At 44.7% G+C, this 21,328-nt stretch overlaps 1 protein-coding gene across 1 annotated transcript in view; it reads right to left on the reverse strand.

Moving 5' to 3' along the window:
* ALDH1A3 (aldehyde dehydrogenase 1 family member A3) overlaps window positions 1–21,328 on the reverse strand; it is a 50,861-nt gene that overhangs the window by 19,286 nt on the left and 10,247 nt on the right. Inside the window, exons 3-9 of the mRNA XM_077263355.1 lie at window positions 18,593–18,733; window positions 17,784–17,913; window positions 8,331–8,392; window positions 6,191–6,319; window positions 5,927–6,040; window positions 3,498–3,600; window positions 1,653–1,837 (exon numbers count right to left, since the gene is read on the reverse strand). Coding sequence (XP_077119470.1) covers window positions 1,653–1,837; window positions 3,498–3,600; window positions 5,927–6,040; window positions 6,191–6,319; window positions 8,331–8,392; window positions 17,784–17,913; window positions 18,593–18,733 — 864 coding nt within the window. The remainder of the gene's footprint in view (window positions 1–1,652; window positions 1,838–3,497; window positions 3,601–5,926; window positions 6,041–6,190; window positions 6,320–8,330; window positions 8,393–17,783; window positions 17,914–18,592; window positions 18,734–21,328) is intronic.

The following is a 21,328-nucleotide window of genomic DNA, read 5'->3' on the forward strand; positions in this document are numbered from 1 at the left end:
TTATCTATTATCTATCTATCTATCAATCTACACTGTGTGCAGAATTATTAGGCAAGTTGTATTCTGATCACATGATACTTTTTATACATATTGTCCTACTCCAAGCTGTTCAGGCTTGAGAGCCAACTACCAATTAAGTAAATCAGATGATGTGCATCTCTGTAATGAGGAGGGGTGTTGTCTAATGACATCAAAACCTTATATAAGGTGTGCTTAATCATTAGGCAACTTCCTTTCCTTTGGCAAAATGGGTCAGAAGAGAGATTTGACGGGCTCTGAAAAGTCCAAAATTGTGAGATGTCTTGCAGAGGGATGCAGCAGTCTTGAAATTGACAAACTTTTGAAGCGTGATCACCGAACAATCAAGCATTTCATGGCAAATAGGCAACAGGGTCACAAGAAGCGTGTTGGGCAAAAAAGGCGCAAAATAACTGCCCATGAACTGAGGAAAATCAAGCGTGAAGCTGCCAAGATGCCATTTGCCACCAGTTTTGCCATATTTCAGAGCTGGAGTTACTGGAGTAACAAAAAGCACAAGGTGTGTGATAGTCAGGGACATGGCCAAGGTAAGGAAGGCTGAAAAATGACCACCTTTGAACAAGAAACATAAGATAAAACGTCAAGACTGGGCCAAGAAATATCTTAAGACTGACTTTTCAAAGGTTTTATGGACTGATGAAATGAGAGTGACTCTTGATGGGCCAGATGGATGGGCCAGAGGCTGGATCAGTAAAGGGCAGAGAGCTCCACTCCAACTCAGATACCAGCAAGGTGGAGGTGGGGTACTGGTATGGGCTGGTATCATCAAAGATGAACTTGTGGGACCTTTTCAGGTTGAGGATGGAGTGAAGCTCGACTCCCAGACCTACTGCCAGTTTCTGGAAGACAACTTCTTCAAGCAGTAGTACAGGAAGAAGTCGGTATCGTTCAATAAAAACATGATTTTCATGCAGGACAATGCTCCATCACATGCCTCCAACTACTCCACAGCGTGGCTGGCCAGTAAAGGTCTCAAAGAAGAAAAAATAATGACATGGCCCCCTTGTTCACCTGATCTGAACCTCATAGAGAACCTGTGGCCCCTCAATAAATGTGAGATCTACAGGGAGGGAAAACAGTACACCTCTCTAAACAAGTGAGATGGGAATATATTTGTTTTTTATTACGTTGCCTAATAATTCTGCACAGTAATAGTTACCTGCACAAACAGATATCCTCCTAAGATAGCCAAATCTAAAAAAAAAACCACTCCAGCTTCCAAAAATATTAAGCTTTGATATTTATGAGTCTTTTGGGTTGATTGAGAACATAGTTGTTGATCAATAATAAAAATAATCCTCTAAAATACAACTTGCCTAATAATTCTGCACACCGTGTATCTATCAATCTATGCATTTATCTATTCTTTGTACCACATAACTATCTAACTATCACTATTCATCCAGCCATCCATCTACACTTTGGAGATAATTATTATTAATAATAATTATTATTAATAATAATAATAATAATATAATGTAATTTTTTTTTTCATTTTAAGTTGCCCATATATTTACATCTTGTTATTTTAATAACTACACAGCACATTACCAAAAGCCATTGTAACTTGTCACAATAGAATATACAGGCACATCATTGCTCTATGCCTGTACCTGGGGACCCTGTTCAGTTTTAGGGTCAAGGGGATCTCCAAGAAGTCGTCTCTTTGCATAATCCACACTCCGCCTGACAAATTCTGGATACACAGATTCTTCTACGTAGACCCGGGAGGCTGCTGTGCAGCACTGGCCTTGGTTAAAGAAGACGCCTTGATGAGCACATTCTACGGCCTGTTCCACTACAGACAATAAGACAGGATTTTTAGCACAGCCATAGTTAAATCACTTGTACAGCAATTCGAGAATGCTAAAATGCTCCATTTGATTTGAGTCTAAGGCTATGTGCACACTTTGCGGATTTTAATGCGTTTCTGCAGTGTTTTTGGATGCGTGGAATTGCATAAAATCCACAGTGTAGTACAATAACAATGATAGTCAATGGGAATTTGAGAATTGCTGTGCACATCAATTCTTTGTGCGGAAATGCAGCAATTCTGCACCCATTGACTATACACTGAGTAAGGCAAATCCGCACATCAAAAAACGCATAACAATCCGCAGGAAATCCGCAAGTAATCTGCAAGAAATCCGCATCAATTCCGCATTAAATCTGCAAGCATTTTGGCCTGCGTTTTCTGCCAAGAGATTTCGATTCTGTACGGAAAATTCCTCAGGCCAGTCTGCAATGTGTGCACATACCCTAAAGCCTTTTTCACATACTGCACATTTAAAGGTAAGAAAAGCAAGTGCCTTAGGGTTTAAAAAAATATAATTCATAGCCAAACAGTAAGCGAGTGATCCTCATTACTGGACTTGGGAATTGTAGTCAATTTATGGAACCTCCAATACTGTTTAGTTCTAATTGTCCACATATATCAAGATACATAGGTAGACTGACTCAGCTTTTATACTGATGCATCTAGGTCATTGTGAAGAGAGATGGAGCTATGAGATTGCCTATAGTGACTGGTGGATCCTGTGTTATCAGCTCTGTATAGAGAGAGGTATTACCTCTAATCCTTCCTCTGATGCTAATGAGAATTCTGAAAAGTCTTCTATAAAGAATAGGAAATATGAATCTAAAACTGAAAGATTTCTAATTTTTTTTTTAATTACAGACTGTGATATAAGAAAAACCATCGGCAGATTAAAAAAATACATTTAAAAGGAACCTGTCATTTTGAAAAACAATATTTAGCTGCAGATATAAACCCCAATTCATCAAAACATTTTCACCAAAATTCTGGAGTAAATTTATTGATGCGCTGCAGAGCTGGCTGTCAATCAAAGTGCTAGGGTGTGGTTACAGCCGCTCGCAGAATAGCGAGTGGGGACTGTAACCGATCAATGCACTTTCCATTCCATTTAAAGAGAACCTGTCCCAGAACCGACATCCTAAACTATGCAGAGCGTCACCAGGATCTCTATGTAGGGCGAAGACTGATCTGACCACTGTCTCCCGATCACTGTTTATAGGTAGAAAGTTCAAAATTGGTAATTACGCCTCTCCTGTGTAAGGTGCCCAAGTAGGATCTTATCCCACGTAAATGTTGTGGAAAACTCAGCACTCAGGTAAATGTTGTAAGCAGATAATTTTATTGTGTGTAGGCAATCCAAAAATGAAGAAGACAAATTCTCAGGATCAGCAGCGGTAGGGAAAGGGAGGTTGGCAGCAGGAAAAAGTAAGAACTCCGTGTTTGCTTTTTTTCTAGCATGAAGAATAACTGTGTGCGGAGATATTTTAGAGTGAAAAACATTCCTGATGAAATCATAAAAAAAGGTTCTGTAAACATCAATCAGTTGTCTTAGAACAGTATTGCTGATAACATAAGAATTTATATTCTTCTTTTCATATGAAAAGTGAAAAATAAGAGAGCTTGTCACTCGATTAGTACTCACAATCAGCATCTGCAAAAACAATACAGGGATTTTTCCCCCCAAGTTCCAGAGTGACACGTTTCAGATTGCTTGCAGACGCTGCTTCTTTGACCAACTTTCCAACCTGGGTACAGAATAACACAAATAAGGTCACAGTCTATTTTTCAAAACGTCTTATAATGTTCATTAGTGTGAATGATCACTAGATGGCGCCGTAGCTTTACAGAAAGTCATCCATGATGTTTTATCAACTTGTAATTGTTTTTAACAAATATAAAAGGAAATTCCCCAAAATCCAGACATTTAACTGCAACTGTCTACCTCACAAATATGTGCGTGCCGTAAATTTTTTTAAAAATAATTTGACTGTGTACGTCTAGTTTTGCACACCTGTTTTACTAGTCAAATTTGACAACCATACATGGTATATCGGTGCTGCCAAATTTTGTTTTCTGTACGTTTTCCTACCTACTCAGAATTTTATTATGTATGGCAAAAGGAAAATTGTCAATGACAATCAATGTTGTAGTGGAAAAGAAAAAAAAACAGTGGAAGCACCATCTCCCCCATGTGTACTAGCCATCCAAGCAATTGTACTACCAATAGCATGCCACAATTGGCTTCCTTTGCCTCCAGTAGCGGTGAGGGAGGGGTGGCATTATCAAATACACAGCACATCTCTTGTCTCAACCACAACAGCATGATGTTACCTCTGACAGCGACTCCGTAAGTTTGAGTCAGTATTCTGCATACAATAGTCTGCCTGTTCATAAATTACTGAGAGATACTTTTTGAAAAAAAAAAATTTTTAATTTAAATTTTTTTTTTAATTTAAAAAAACAAGAAATGTCTGTCGGTACACTGTGCTATTAAATGGGCTGTTGGTTACTACCAAGTAGTCATCACTGACATGTTCCTAGATTCGATCCTTTGAGATTGTGTTCTGTGGTCGGCTTCTCTTTCTTCTGAGTCACAGGAGACTTAACCTTTTCGTTTGTGTGCCTACCTTTTGGGTGCAGCTTTATATTCCGCCCCCCTGCTGGCGTTTCCTGCTGGTGACAGATTCTTTTGGATGTTCTGACATTCTATTGATGTTTGGAGCCAGTCTGAGATTCCAGCTAAGGGCTTGAACTTTGCTGTTTCTTTCCTATACTTTTCATCTATCATCCGTTTATCAACAGGAAGTAGGCAGTATATTTGTTAACAGTAATTGCGTTATTCTTTGTTTGGTATTTTGTTATTTACATTACTCACTTTGGCATCTTTCCTTTGCTCAGTACACTTCTCCTCTTGTAGGAACGTGAAGCAACTCGTCAGCCTTTAAGGCAGTTTAGGCCAGAGTTGCCATCTCCTAGCCTGTGGTCAGGTCTATCTCTGCACCCGCAGGCACTACTAAGGACTGCGGAGTCAGGATATCTAGTCTGTACAGCAATCAGACATTTATTACCTAATTTGCAGATAGGTGATATATATAATTCATAGAAAAAACCCTTCAATGACAGATTTTCTTTACCACATATGTATAAATATATGTTTTACTAATGATAATAGTAACAGTAAAATATAATATAATTGTGTATATAATATAATCATACACAATCTGCATTCGCCCTGGAGGACATAAAAGCTGCCACCTAACTTTGCTTTAAATCACAAGTAAATCTCTTAAAGGGGTTCCTTTTGTAGAGTTTTTTGTAAATTCATGTCTGTGGCTAAAAATCATTTTTGCAATTGGGTTTCATTAAAAATATTGCATGGTTTGCCTTTACAGACCTTTTTTGCTTTTCTGCATATTCAGTTTTGATGTGGTCTTTGGTCATAATTCAGCTGAGAGCAGCTCAGGAATAAACAGATGTAGGAGCTCCAAACTCCCGTAAGACTGTCATGATAGGCTGACTGATGGCTTCTCAGTTAACTCATTCTGCAGCCAGCCGCCAACAATGCAACACAGAGGCTGTAAAAGGCAAATGGTGCTAAATTTTTAATGAAACCCAAATTTAAGTATTGACTTTTTTTTTGCCTACAATACATGTATTTAATTACAAAAGAATTGCACCAAAAGATATATAAACTTGTGGATGAAACCTATTTCTTCTGGTTATCCCAATCTAAACTCCAATTCACTGAAAAAAGGACTAAAAATCAATAAAAACATCACTGAAAGAGAGTAAAAGCAGCCATACTTGCAATACCATGTCCAGACACAAATGTACAACAGGATGCAGCAGGCCCCCCATAATAAAGTGCAAAATATTAATAAACAAAACACTGACTATTGCTGCCTTTTCTCTCTTCCACCAATCTAAACTCCAGGAATACCAGAATTTAAGATAAAACCCATTGGATTGAGGTGAGAAAAATATGTAACATCTTTATTCCGCATCAAACATGTCGACTCATAAAATCATATAACACATCAGTTCAACTTTAGGCTTATAGTGCGCACTTACTTCTGTAGAGCCAGTGAATGCGACTTTGTCAATATCATGGTGATGAGATATGGCAGACCCAGTGGTGGGCCCATAACCTGGCACTATATTTACTACCCCTGGAGGGAACCCAGCCTGCAAAGGGAAAGATAAAAAAAATATCAATTTTTTTTAAGTTTCAAAACGTTATTCTTATATGCATTATTTAATCTTCAGTTATGCTACAAATTTCCAATGTGTAGTCTTATACAAAGCTTATACTGAGGATCAGACCTATCCACTTACCTCTTTAATTAACGATCCCATATAAAGAGATGTCAGTGGCGTCTGCTCAGCCGGCTTCACCACCAAAGTGTTTCCACAGCAAAGAGCTGGTGCCATTTTCCAAATCAGCATCAACAGAGGAAAGTTCCACTGTGAGGATTGAAACATTAGGATGCAATGCCTGATATCTAATATATAATTGCCTAGAATACTACTTCCTGCAATTTGTGCCAACTTCCGTGGCTTTGTCCGGAGCTAATGTCCGGAGCTAATGTCCGGAGCTAATGTCCGGAGCTAATGTCCGGAGCTAATGTCCGGAGATAAGTGACGTCACCAGTGTCCTACACCCAGGCAGAGCACAGGGGCCCCAGGCAGACTATGGGGCCCCAGGCAGAGCACAGTGGCCCCAGGCAGAGCACAGGGGCCCCAGGCAGCATATGGGGCCCCAGGCAGAGCACAGGGGCCCCAGGCAGCGTATGGGGCCCCAGGCAGAGCACAGTGGCCCCAGGCAGAGCACAGGGGCCCCAGGCAGAACACAGGGGCCCCAGGCAGAGCACAGGGGCCCCAGGCAGAGCACAGGGGCCCCAGGCAGCATATGGGGCCCCAGGCAGAGCACAGGGGCCCCAGGCAGAGCACAGGGGCCCCAGGCAGAGCACAGTGGCCCCAGGCAGAGCACAGGGGCCCCAGGCAGAACATGGGGCCCCAGGCAGAGCACAGGGGCCCCAGGCAGAGCACAGGGGCCCCAGGCAGCATATGGGGCCCAGGCCGAGCACAGGGGCCCCAGGCAGCATATGGGGCCCCAGGCAGAGCACAGTGGCCCCAGGCAGCATATGGGGCCCCAGGCAGAGCACAGTGGCCCCAGGCAGAGCACAGGGGCCCCAGGCAGCATATGGGGCCCCAGGCAGAGCACAGTGGCCCCAGGCAGAGCACACACCAAATCGGAGGCCGAGGGGCCCCGCCAACCAAATCGGAGGCCGAGGGGCCCCGCCAACCAAATTGGAGGCCGAGGAGCCCTGCCCACCAAATCGAAGGCCGAGCGGCCCCGCCCACCAAAGCGGAGGCCGAGGGGCCCGGCCCCGCCCACCAAAGCGGAGGCCGAGGGGCCCCGACCACCAAATCGGAGGCCGAGGGGCCCCGCCCACCAAATCGGAGGCCGAGGGTCCCCGCCCACCAAATCGGAGGCCGAGGGTCCCCGCCCACCAAATCGGAGGCCGAGGGGCCCCGCCTACCAAATCGGAGGCCGGGGGTCCCCGCCCTCCAAATCGGAGGCCGAGGGGCCCCGCCCACCACATCGGAGGCCGAGGGTCCCCGCCCACCAAATCGGAGGCCGAGGGTCCCCGCCCACCAAATTGGAGGCCGAGGGTCCCCGCCCACCAAATCGGAGGCCGAGGGTCCACGCCATCCAAATCGGAGGCCGAGGGGCCCCGCCCACCAAATTGGAGGCCGAGGGGCCCCACCCACCAAAGCGGAGGCCGAGGGTCCCCGCCCACCAAATCGGAGGCCGAGGGTCCCCGCCCACCAAATCGGAGGCCGAGGGTCCCCGCCCACCAAATCGGAGGCCGAGGGGCCCCGCCCACCAAATCGGAGGCCGAGGGGCCCCGCCCACCAAATTGGAGGCCGAGGGGCCCCGCCAACCAAATTGGAGGCCGAGGGGCTTCGCCAACCAAATCGGAGGCCGAGGAGCCCCGCCCACCAAATCGAAGGCCGAGCAGCCCCACCCACCAAAGCGGAGGCCGAGGGGCCTGGCCCCGCCCACCAAAGCGGAGGCCGAGGGGCCCCGCCCACCACATCAGAGGCCGAGGGGCCCCGCCCACCACATCGGAGGCCGAGGGTCCCCGCCCACCAAATCGGAGGCCGAGGGGCCCCGCCCACCACATCGGAGGCCGATGGGCCCCGCCCACCAAATCGGAGGCCGAGGGTCCCCGCCCACTAAATCGGAGGCCGAGGGTCCCCGCCCACCAAATCGGAGGCCGTGGGGCCCCGCCAACCAAATCGGAGGCCGAGGGTCCCCGCCCACCAAATTATTCTTACATTTGAATAAATAAAGTATATATGGATTCTAGACTCCCGATTCTTTAGAATCGGGCTGCCATCTAGTACTGTATATTACCATGATGAGCAATGATGCCAAGAGCTGTTCGTATGTGCAATGGATACTCACAGGCGTGATGGCTCCACAAACTCCAATGGGCTCGTGTACGGTAAAGCAGAGATAACTTTCATCTGAAAGAACATAATGATTTATTACCATACAAAGAAATCTCCTCTGAATGATAAAGGATCAGCTCTTATGATAAAAGTGGGCCAATATTTTGCAGGAGATAAAAGCTGCCATCAAGTATGTAGAAGCGTCTTTTTCACAAAGCCTGTAGTTCAGTTTCTTACTGCTAGAGGGAGTGTTCCTCCATTGAGTGAGCAGTGACAAGTAGGACCTTTGTTCTGATTGTACTACCCTCTAACAACTGGGACAATACTTAATCTCTTGGCAAAACATTAAAACAAAATGCAGCAACGTTATTATGGAGAGAAGAATGACTGTAAATCCATTGATGTCATTATACTGTGAATTCATTATTATTACAAACAACTGATGTACTATCAGCTATAGCAAATTTATCAAGAGAGCAAAATGTCTGGAAATGTTTGTCAACTTGCATGCTATGACATGTGGTGTCCATAAACTTAGCAATCCTATGGGGTCTATCAGTTTGGCTACAGAAACCCATGGTGATCGGGCATTATTAACAGAAAGTCACGCCTGGCCCCACATTTTCCTTAGAAATCAATGCAAGAGAAATGTAGTATTTCATGGTGCTCTATGTGGAGGCAGCAAGCCCGTCATAACTAAAGTTATAGTTTGTGCGCAGTTCTGCCCTGCAGCTTATTTATCATCGAATCATTGAACGTTAGAGTTGGAAGGGATCTCCAGGGTCATCATGTCCAACCCCCTGCTCACTGCAGGATTCACTAAATCATCTCAGACAGATGTCTGTCCAGCCTCTGTTTGAAGGCTTCCATTGAAGAACTCACCACCTCTCGTGGCAGCCTGTTCCACTCTTTGGTCACCCTCACTGTCAAAAAGTTTTTTCTAATATCTAATCTGTATCTTCTCCCTTTCAGTTTCATCCTCACTTCTGGGCCTTTTGCTAAGATCAAATATAGTAGAGGGCAGCATGGTGGCTCAGTGGCTAGCATTGCATCTGTGCAACAGTGGGTTCTGGGTTCAAATCACACCAAGGACAATATCTGCAAGGATATTGTATGTTCTCCCTGTGTTTGCGTGGGTTTCCTCCGGGTTCTCCGGTTTCCTCCCACACTTCAAAGACATACGGGAAGGGAATTTATATTGTGAGCCCCACTGGTGACAGCAATGATAACAACCTCATCTGTAGACCTGTACCTCAACCTCAGATCTCTCCTACTAATGCATAAAACACGTCGGCCACACTCCTCCCACCTGCTCTCCCTCTCTCTGCTTCTCCTCACTGCTGGTGACATATCTCCCAAACCTGGACCTTCCCAGCTAATACTTCACATTAATTACGCTTCCTACCACTCCCAACCTAATATGAACTACCACAATCTCTTCTACATAAAACCCGTTTCTTTGATGCCCACTCCCCTGCTCCCTCTCTGCACTCTGCAATGCCCACTCCATATGCAACAAGCTCCATGTGATTCATGACCTCTTTACGTCTCGCAAAATTTAATTCCTCACTGGACCTCACTGAAACATGGCTCACACCCCCCGACACCGCCTTCCTGGTTCCACTGTGTTACGGTGGACTCCACTTCACCCACACTCCTCGCCCTGGTAGCAGACATGGTAGAGGAGTGGGCCTTCTCTTTTCTACCACTGCACCTTCAACTCCATCCCACCTCTACCCTCCCTTAATCCTCTCTTCTTTCGAAGTGCACTATGTCCCAGGGGCGTACATAGAAATCATTGGGCCCCATAGTAAAAGTCTTAATGGGGCCCCACCCAAAAAAAATTCACCGCCGGGCCCAGCTCCCCGTCTTGCGTCTCCACACAGCCTCAGCTCCTCACGCTCTGTCTCCAACAGCTGGTAGCCGCCCTCACATGTGCAACTACTTCCGGACGGGCTCAGCATACACTGATCTCTCTGGCTGGAAAGCTACGTCAGCCAGAAGGCGTGGCGTCCTTATGAAATCCAGCCAGAGAGTTCAACTGGGAGCAGTGCAGGACTAGAAAGGAGGAGTTAGGAGGAGCCAGGAACAGAGTGACGGCGGTGCGCACGTTTAATTAAAGGCACAGCACAGCCCAGGGGCGGTCACTGACAGCTTGGGGCCCCTGTGCAAGAAATGTGTCTGGGCCCCCTCCTTTTATGGCGACAAAGCTACATATATATAAATATATATATATGTATATATATCCACACACATACATGTACTGTATATATATTCCATAGTCTCCTTTATTATGTATATTGCTGTCCCTTATACAGTGCCCTCTCTTGCTATGTACAACACCGTCCCTTACATATTGGATTATATAGAGCCCTGTTTTTATTACATACCGTCCTCACTTGTTAGATATATAATGCATAGATGGCTGATGTAGCATGGGAAAGCTTCTTTTCTAATGGAGGAGATGATGAACTGGTTGTCTGGTCACTGGCTCCTCCATCAGCAGTCATTTTATATCTAACAAGAGAGCGAACTATGTAATAAAAGAGGGCGCTGTGAATAACAAAAATAACAAGAATACTCTATGTAAGAGACAGCACTGTACATAACAGCAGAGGAAGCTATATAATAAGGGACTGAACCATATATAACTAGAGAAGATGGTATGTAATAAGGGACGGTGTTATATATGATAAAAGTGGAAACTATGTAACTAAGGATGGTGTTAGACATAATAACTGAGTACACTATATACTAGGTGACTGTGCTATACATAAAAAGTAACTACACTATATACTGAGGGATGGCACTATACATAATAAGCGAGTACACTATATACTAAGGGACTGTGCTATACATAATAAGTGTTAGAATCTGTTTTGTTTTGACCATCCACCATCTTATCGTGGTTTTCTGGCTGCTGGTCTTTTTCCCCTGGTGCTAGGTTGTCTTGGTCAGGTGATTGTATCACCCTTTATTACCCAGCACCTGCCTCCCATTCCTTGCTGGACAACAGTGTTAATCCTCTAGAGTTCTGGCTAGGTGCTTAGACAGCTTTCTGTGTTTGATATTTTGCAGTTCTGGGATCTCTGGTTCTGCTATCTTTTGTTTCTGTTTTCAGTTTGTTTCTGCAGCCTTCTCTGTGTTTCCTATTAGGAGGTGATCTGTTTTTTTGTACCCAGTCCTTAGATCTTTTAGGTACCTCCTTCCCCTTATCTATAGGTCTTCACTGAGTTTAGACTAGGATCGTCGGTGGCTCTAATCGCAAGGAATGAGTCGCCCACTCCATCGTAGGGTTTCAGCCTAGTCTTAGTGCAGGGTCAGCTTTCCTCCATCTCTCCTAGTTCTGTGCTGCAGTTTCGTAACAGTAAGTGAGTACACTATATACTAAGGGACTGTGCTATACATAAGTGAGTACACTATATACTAAGGGACTGTGCTGTACATAAAAAGTGACTACACTATATACTGAGGGATGGCACTATACATAATAAGCGAGTACACTATATACTAAGGGACTGTGCTATACATAATAAGTAAGTACACTATATACTAAGGGACTGTGTTAGACATAATAAGTGAGTACACTATATACTTAGGGACTGTGCTGTACATAAAAAGTGACTACACAATATACTGAGGGATGGCGCTATACGTAATAAGCAAGTACACTATATATTAAGGTACTTTGCTATACATAATAAGTGAGTACACTAAATACTAAGGAACTGTGCTATACATAAGTGAGTACACTATACACTAAGGGACTGTGCTGCACATAAAAAGTGACTACACTATATACTGAGGGATGGCGCTATACGCAATAAGCAAGTACACTATATACTACGGGACTGTGCCATACATAATAAGTGAGTACACTATATACTAAGGGACTGTGCTATAGATAAGTGAGTACACTATATACTAAGGGACTGTGCTGTACATAAAAAGTGAGTACACTATATACTAAGGGACTGTTAAACATAATAAGCGATAATAACGTCTTCCTCCACCTCCCCCTGTTCCTAAATCCATTATAAATCCCTCTTCCTCCCTTCCCAATCCCCCACAGCCCTCATTGTCCTCCACCCGCATCCCATTATTGTCCTCACCCCCATCATTGCCTTCTCCCCCAGCACCCCATCATTGCCCTTTCCACTACCTCTATCATTGCTTTCTCCCCACCACCTCATCATTGCCCAATCCACCACCTCCATCATTTCCTCCTCTCCTATCACCCCCATCATTGCCCTTTCCACCGTCATTGTCCTTTCCACTACCACCATCATTGCCTTTTCCCCTACCACCTCATCATTGCCCATTCCACCACCTCCATCATTTCCTCCTCCCCCAGCACCCCCATAATTGTCTTTACCACCACAACCATCATTGTCCTTTCCACCACCACAATTGCCTTTTCCCCACCACCCCATCACTGCCCATTCCACCACTTCCATCATTGCTTTCTCCCCCACTACCCTATTATTGCCCTTTCCACCACCACCATCATTGCCTTTTCCCCACCACCCCATCATTCCCCATTCCATCGCCTCCATCATTTCCTCCTCCCCACCACCCCATTATTGCCCTTTCAACCACCACCACCATTGCCCATTCCACCACCTCCATCATTTCCTCCTTTCCACCCCATCATTGATTTCTTCCCCACCACCCCCATCATTGCCCTCTCCGTCACCCCATCATTACCTACTCCCCATCACCATCATTGCCTTCTCCTCCACCTACACACACACAGCACCCTTCACCTCTCTGCACATTCCCCCGCAGCGCTACGTGCACACACACAGCACCACTCATCTCTACACACACACACGTACACACCCACACACACAGCAGACAGCACCTCTCACCTCTCCGCACGCTCTCCTGCACCGTCCCCGGCAGCTTCCTCTCACTGGCACAGCAGCTGCTGCACTGAATGATGATGTCATCCAGCCACGCCGCTGACTGCTGTGTGAGACAGGAAGAGCGGGCAGGAAGCTGGATGGATCACTGCCATTTCCTCTTGTAGGCAGCGGAGCTGCAGGGATCTCTCCCTGCCCACCGCGCATGAGGGCAATCTGGCCAGGGCCCCCCCCCCCGGAGCCTCTGGGCTGGATAAACAGGCCAGATTGCCCTCATTATTAGCTGCCCTGCAGGGGCCCCCCAGAGCACATGCGGTATCCGCCCCTGGCACAGCAGTTGCTGTCAAACTCCGCCGGACTCACTCACCTCTCGGGGCAACATAACAGTCACGTGGCCTGCCGCCATTGGCAGTACGCTACTGCTATGTCCATATCTACTCTCCCTCCAACTTTCGGTCAGCAGCTTCCAAACTCCTCTTGCTTACTTCATCTTTTGGACTTACTCAGTAGTCCTCCTCAGCCACCCAAACAGAAAGACATACATTAGACCATCTTCACCTTCACCCGTCTCTGCTCTCTATCTAACCTCGCAACCTCTCCTCTCCCCCTATCTGACCACAATCTACTGGGTTTCTTATCCTTGTCTGCCTCACCTGTCACCCATGACCAGTAACTAGCACATCCCCACAGAAACCTTGCACAATTAGACACTCACACACTCTAACTTTGTTCAACCACTGGCATCAATATCTTCACTCCATGACACAGACAGTGCCAGTGCTTTATACAATGTGACTCTCACATCATTTATTGATGCGTTCGCCCCTCTTGTGCATGGCAGAGTGTGACGAATCAATAGACAACCCTTGCACAATAACGTTACTAAAAAGCTTTGGCAAGGGTCCAGGTTTGCGGAGCAGCTTTGGATCAAAATACATTCGCAAGATTACTTTTCAAACAAGTAACACTCGTATTCAAATCAGCCCTCCCCTCTGCTAAACAGACCTACTTCACAACCCTTGTATCTTCCTTATCCTACAGCCCCAAACAGTTATTCAACACTTTTACCTCCCTCCTCCGCCCAGCGCTGCCCCCTCCGACCTCCCTTATTTCTACTGAGGATTTTGCCACAAACGTCAAAAATAAAATGCACCAAACAAGGCAAGTCTTTATTATTCCATCAACACAACCGCTTTGTACAGCAGACCAATGCCTTTCGCAATAGCCTCCCCCTCCAACATCACTGAAGGAGAGCTTACTCATCACCTCTCCAAATCACCCATCCCACCTACTCCCCAACCTCAACCCAACACTTATCCCATCCCTAACCCATCTCTTCAACCCATCACTAATTTATGGTACCTTCCCTTCAGCTTTCAAACATGCTACAATCTTGCATCTCCTCAAAAATCCATCGACCCAACTGCTATGTCCAGTTACCGCCCCATATCGCTGCTCCCATTTGCTGCCAAACTCTTTGAACAGCATGTCCACACCAAACTTTCCTCCCACCTCTCATCTGACTTGCTCTTTGACAGTCTACAATATGGCTTCTGTACCCAACATTCCACTGAAACTGCCCTGACCAAAATTACTAATGATTTATTTACAACCTCTTTTCATTTGGCATCAAAGATCTTGCCCTATCATGGATGCCCTCATACCTTTCTAATCGCACATTTAGTGTCTCCCACTCCCACACTACCTGCCCACCCTGCCCTCTCTCTATTTGGAGTTCCTCAAGGCTTTGTCCTATGACACCTACTCTTCTCCATCTATACCCTTGGCCTGGGACAACTCATAAAGTCCCATGGCTTCCAGTACCATTTACACGCTGATGACCCTCAGATCTACCTCTCTGGCCCAGACTTCACATTTCTGCTGTACAGAATACAACCATATACTCCTTCTTGTTCTCTCGCTTCCTCAAGCTCAGTATGGACAAATCTGAACTCATCATCTTTCCTCCATCTCACGTATCTTCCCTACCTGATCTATCAAAATAAATGACATCACGCTTTCCCCTGTACTGAAAATCCGCTGCCTTGGAGTAATCCTTGACTCTGCCCTGTCCTTCAAACTACTGCAACATCCTCCTCTATGGCCTACCTGCTAACATTCTCGCACCTTTCCAGTCCATCCTTAACTCTGCTGCCAGACTAATTCATCTCTCTCCTCGATATTCCTCCACTTCTCCCCACTGCACATCCCTTCATTGGCTCAAAATCTCCCAGTGTATCCAGTTCAAACTACTACCACTGACCTACAAAGCCATCCAAAACCTGTCTCCTTTGTATATTTCCAAACTAATTTCCCAATATCTTCCGTCACGTAATCTCCGGTCCTCCTAAGATCTCCTTCTCTCCTCGACACTTATTCGTTCCTCAACCAGTTGCCTCCAAGACTTCTCCCAAATATCTCCCATCCCCTGAATTTCTGTACCCCAACACATCCAATTATCCCCCACATTCGGATCCTTCAGACGGAACTTGAAAACCCATTTCTTCAAGAAAGTTTACAATCTGCAATGACCACGCTGCCACCTCGTAGTGAAGAACAAGACGTGCACTCTCGCTAATACTGGTGCAGACTGAACATGGAGGGATTCTCCAGAATATAGTCATGAACATCAACAGTCGCACTCAAGAAAGATGTCTTCAGAATCTTGTTAGCAAAACACGTGGTTTTTTTATTATTTTGAAAAAACACCAAAATTAGAGGTATCACCGCAGTGTTGCAAGGTAACGTTTCGACCCTCTGGGTCTTTCTCAAACCTTACTTCTAACAGTAGATACAGAGAGGAAGGGACAGATCCCTGGAGAGGTGCAGGAGTCCCGTTAGGGGCTATCACGTGGCAGCTTCTGGTGTCTGCATCATTGGAGCTACTGCAACCCTTAACCTACTGTCACCTTCCCCATCATTCTGTAGAATGTTAGCCTGCAAGGACAGGGACCTCTTCCCTCTGTACCAGACTGTCATTGTTAGTATGTCTACTGTAAGTTTTATCTGTATTTTGTATATAACCCTTTCTCATGTACAGCACCATGGAATCATTGGCGCTATATAAATAAACAAATAATAATAATAATACAGGGCTTCTTTACCATAAAAACTATTAATCTGTAGAATAGTCTACTTAAGGGGCTGATCACAGTGGGTATCGTTGATGGTTTCAAAAAAGGTTTAGATGGTTTTTCAGAAGAAAATAACATAAATAAATATGTGTAAAGTTTTTTCTGAATGTTTGGTTCAAAGGATCAACAATTGCGATCAGGAGGGAAAGATTAGCTCTTTTGGGTGAACAGGATTATGCATTGTGTTTGTGCATGTATCCCGTCTCTTTGTCCTTTCCCATCATTCAGATGAACTTGCTGGGCTACTCTTTTTTCAATCACATCAACTATGTAACTAAGGTCTTTACTGTTGATGTTTAAACTGTAAAGCGCTACAGAATATTATTATTATTGATGTAAGATGAAAATACTGTAGTCACACTGGTTGGAAGCTTCTGGTATATGCAGATACCCGTCAGTGACCAGACCTCCAGGATGAAAGCCATTGTGCTGGGTTGTTTGGAAGCATAAGATGCAAAGATGCCCAATGAGAGGTGCCATAACTCACTGGGTGTGGGAACCCTACTGAGTTTGGCACATTTGCACGTACTTCTCTTTCACTCAGTTTGAGCACATCTACCTTTATTTCAGGCTTTCTGTTTAGGTAATATGAGGAATTTCTTAAAATTTGTTGGCTGTCCAGACCATATTCACTGTGCATATTCTTATTTATTAATGTGTCTAATTGTTTGTTCACTTGATGTGCCTCTTGAGATCTATGAGGATTATTTGTGGTCATCAAGATCTTCCAACCCTTTTCCTCCTTTGGGAGATGCACATATGTTAAAAAAAGAAGAGAAAGTGCTTCAAAGTGCAACACCTCTTATATACAAGTGATCAAAATATCACGTGTAATTGCAGTCTCAATTTTGTATGTTATTCTAAGAGCTTAACAAAATCAGGGTTTGTCAGAAGATGTACAATGGCTGGCAGCCTAACCTGCCTCCTTCGATATCCCGTCAGGGTTCGGTGATTCACAAAACAATGCATAGTTCAACAAAAAAAAGTGATGAGGGATTCCATGGAAAACAATATCAGCATGTTGTCTTTCGTGAATTTGGCGCTGCCCATGGAATCCCTCATTTTTACCCTGAATTGTCCATTGTGTCCTTTGAGAGATGGATAGACATGGGTTGTGGCTCTCAGTTGATACAGAAGCGGCAGCGTAGGTGGAAGATGAGTTTTCTTAAGTTTCGGAGCGGTAAAGCCATCTATCGTCAACAGTTGTGGCTTTTTGCACTGGAGTAATAGGGAAAAGATACTTGGCTTTCCTACTCCTTTTGTAGAGGGTTTGAGACAGACCACATCCTTGTCAACTTCTTTGTGTGGCAAGCTAGCTAATTTGCAAATTTTAATGGGATTGGACTGGAGTCAAAATATATTGTAATAAATTGCTAATCTTAGTGAAAAAGATCTGAAGATCTCTAGATCATTACGCATCTCATTATGCATGGAGAACACAAAAGTGATGCATAATCAACAACTTACCCACCGGGATTGTTCTTCCCTGTATTTTGTCAGCCCATCCAGCAAAGTAGCGTAGGGTCCGGATACAGCCCTCAAGGTCGATGAGGAAGGCGTGTAGAAATGGTTTTCCAGTGTCCATTGTTTCTAAAGTCTGTAAAATAATTGATATTGAACATGCAGGGGTTTATAAATAAAGGCATGTGCCCAATGTCAGACATTTTCATAGATATCATAGAAATAAATTGAGGGAGCTGGACATGTTCGTCTGAGAGCAGTGTGCAATGTGGTCCATTCTCAAGATAGATGCATTTATCATACATCTATGGCATAGCCTTATAACATTCTATAAACAATATTCAAGAAGTATTGTTTCTCCTTGCGGAGAGTGACATGTTAAGCATGCCGAGATGAGGAGACTTCAAGCCGCAATGCTCCTCTAGGAAATATGCAGACTGTCTCTTCAGAGAGGATGAGGACTAGAACTCTAGTGCCACCTATTGGAAGTAGCAATCCTAATAGTTAATGTCGACACATGACTTAGGATAAAAGCCAAACCAGAATCTCAATCTGCAGACACTGTGTTTCGGGGTACTGACCCTCATCAGTGAAAAGTGTCTGCAAATTGAGATTCTGGTTTTGCCTTTTATCCTAAGTCATGTGGCAAGGTTCGTTAAAGGGTTGACATTGACTTTTTAGGATTGCTACTTCCAATAGGTGGCACTAGAGTTCTAGTCCTCTTCCTCTCTGAAGAGACAATTTGCATATAAACAATAATGTAAAATTCTATAATCAGAACTCAAAATAAAATAGTATATAATGAATGGTCTTACAGCCAGAATAACTCTGTCTCGCTCCAAAAGGTCTGCCAGCTTGTGAAGAAGTTTGCCTCTGCCACTAGCATCCAGTCTTCTCCATGGGGTTCCCTTATTGAACGCCGCTCTTGCGGCTTCCACCGCTTTGTCCACATCTGCCTATTGAAGATACCACAGAAAATGGAAATGTTACAGTAAGAGTTGTTCGTATGACACATTGCAAAAGGGGTCTAAGCCACCAACATGGCTTCATGTTGATACTTGAATGTACCACATAAGGAAGCTAGGCACATGATTAAAATTAGATATTCCTATTTTAATATTTCTTTAATGAAAAGTTAGTATTGTGCATTTAGTACCAATCCCAGACAATTTTCATGAATTCTGCTAACAGTCAATCATAGAGAACTTCCAGAGGATACACACTTGTGCTGGATTATATAGCCTTTTATATTAGAACAAAAATAAGATTTATTTGCTTAAAACATAATAATCCTTAAAAGTTGCACTTAGTGATCTCCACTTGACATGTACCCTGGGAAAAGCTCCCAACATGCTTTCTAAGTGTGTCCTTTGAACATTGAGCTAGCATGCTTGTCAAATCCTAAAAAAGGGCATGGGATAGCATAGGAGACTTCATTATTCCATACGACAGTGTCCAGTAAAAATCATAAGTAGAAGTTTGAAGTTGAATAACATTTTCATTGTTAAGAAATTAATGGCATTGTCAGTAGATATAGTGGTTGTATGTAGTAACAAAAGACAAATAGTGGTGGAAGGCGACTGCATATTTCCTCCTACAATCCAGAAATGCTAATAGTTCCACTGACCTCCATAAAAATTGGCTTTACAACATATGTTTTTTTAAAGTAAATTAGAATGTAAACCAATAGAATATAATCCAAATACCAATGAGATTGAATTAATTTAATCTCTGCAAACGCATGCGCCTTACATTTAAACGCAATTCTTTGAGGTCCTTAAACAATAAGCTGGATTAAGAATGGGGTAAGAACTTGGGCAAAAAAATATGGTGGGAGCCAACCAGACCCCACATAGAGGCAGAGGAGAGGTACTATCTGGCCCTCTTCATACTGTAAGTATAATGGAGTGATTGCCTGGCCACCTCCACCTTTTGTGGACATTAGAATATCCATATTTTCCATTGAGGAGAAGGTTTCTAACTACATAATACTGAATTGGTTCATTTTGTTTTTCCTTCTCAGTGTAGATCCTTAGGTCATAAATACCTAAATGCAGCATCGGACTGGAGCACCTTGGGCCCACCAGACAAAATAATTCTTGGGGCCCACAATGTAGCTACATAGAAATAAATTCAAGACCATCAATTGTGTAGTAAAACACGCTAATATCAGGGCATAATATAAGGTAGTACACATTTTAATTATGTAGCAGGGGTTGGGGTAGCCCCTCATAGAATATAAAGCAGCCTCCCACAGAATATAATGCAGCCCCCCATAGAATATAATGCAGCTCCCTCATAGAATATAATGCAACTCCCTCATAGAATATAATGTAGCCTCCCTCATGGAATACAATGCAGCCCCCCTCATAGGGTATAATACAGCACCCCACAAAATATAATGCAACCCCCTCATAAAGTATAATGCAGCCCCCCATAGAATATAATGTAGCTCCCTCATATGGTATAATGCAGCCCCTCCACAAAATATAATGTAGCCCCTTGAGTATAATGCAACCCCCTCATAAGGCAGCCCCCCATAGAATATACTGTAGCCCCCTCATATAGTATGATGTAGCCACCTGAGAGAATAATGCAGCCCCCACATATAATATAATGCAGCCCCTCCACAGAATATAATGTAGCCTCTCAGAGTATAATGCCAACCCCTCATAAGGCAGCCCCCCATAGAATATATTGTAGCCCCTCATAGGGCATAATGCAGCTCCCCTCATATAGTATGATGCAGCCCCCACAGAATTATAATGTAGCCCCCTCATAGGGTATAATGCAGTCCCCCTGAAAGGGTATAATGCAGCCCCCTCCACCATCATCATTGTTCACCCCCTCCACCATTGCACTCATTACCACCTCCATCATGACCTCCTCCCCCACTACCATTGTCCTTTCCACCACTACCATCTTTGTCCTTTCCACCACAACCATCATTGCTTTCTTCCCCACCACCATCATCATTGCCTCCCCCACCACCATCATCATCACTGCCTCCCCCACCACCACAATCATTGCCTCCCCCACCACCATCATTGCCTCCCCCACCACCATCATTGCTTCACCCACCACCATCATTGCCCCCACCACCATCGTCATCATTGCCCCCACCACCATCATCATTGCCTCCAGCACCATCATCATTGCCCCCACCACCATCATCATTGCCCCACCACCATCATCATTGCCCCCACCACCATCATCATTGCCTCCAGCACCATCGTCATCATTGCCGCCACCACCATCATCATTACCTCCAGCACCATCATCATCATTGCTTCCCCCACCACCATCATCATCATTGCCCCACCACCATCATCATTGCCCCCCCACCATCATCATTGCCTCCAGCACCATCATCATTGCATCCAGCACCATCATCATCATTGCTTCCCCCACCACCATCATCATCATTGCCCCACCACCATCATCATTGCCCCCACCACCATCATTGCCTCCAGCACGATCATCCTTGCCTCCAGCACCATCATCATTGCCCCCACCACCATCGCCTCCAGCACCATTATCATTGCCCCACC

The sequence above is a fragment of the Ranitomeya variabilis genome, chromosome 5, assembly GCF_051348905.1.
Source record: "Ranitomeya variabilis isolate aRanVar5 chromosome 5, aRanVar5.hap1, whole genome shotgun sequence".
In the NCBI taxonomy this organism is placed as follows: Eukaryota; Metazoa; Chordata; class Amphibia; order Anura; family Dendrobatidae; genus Ranitomeya; species Ranitomeya variabilis.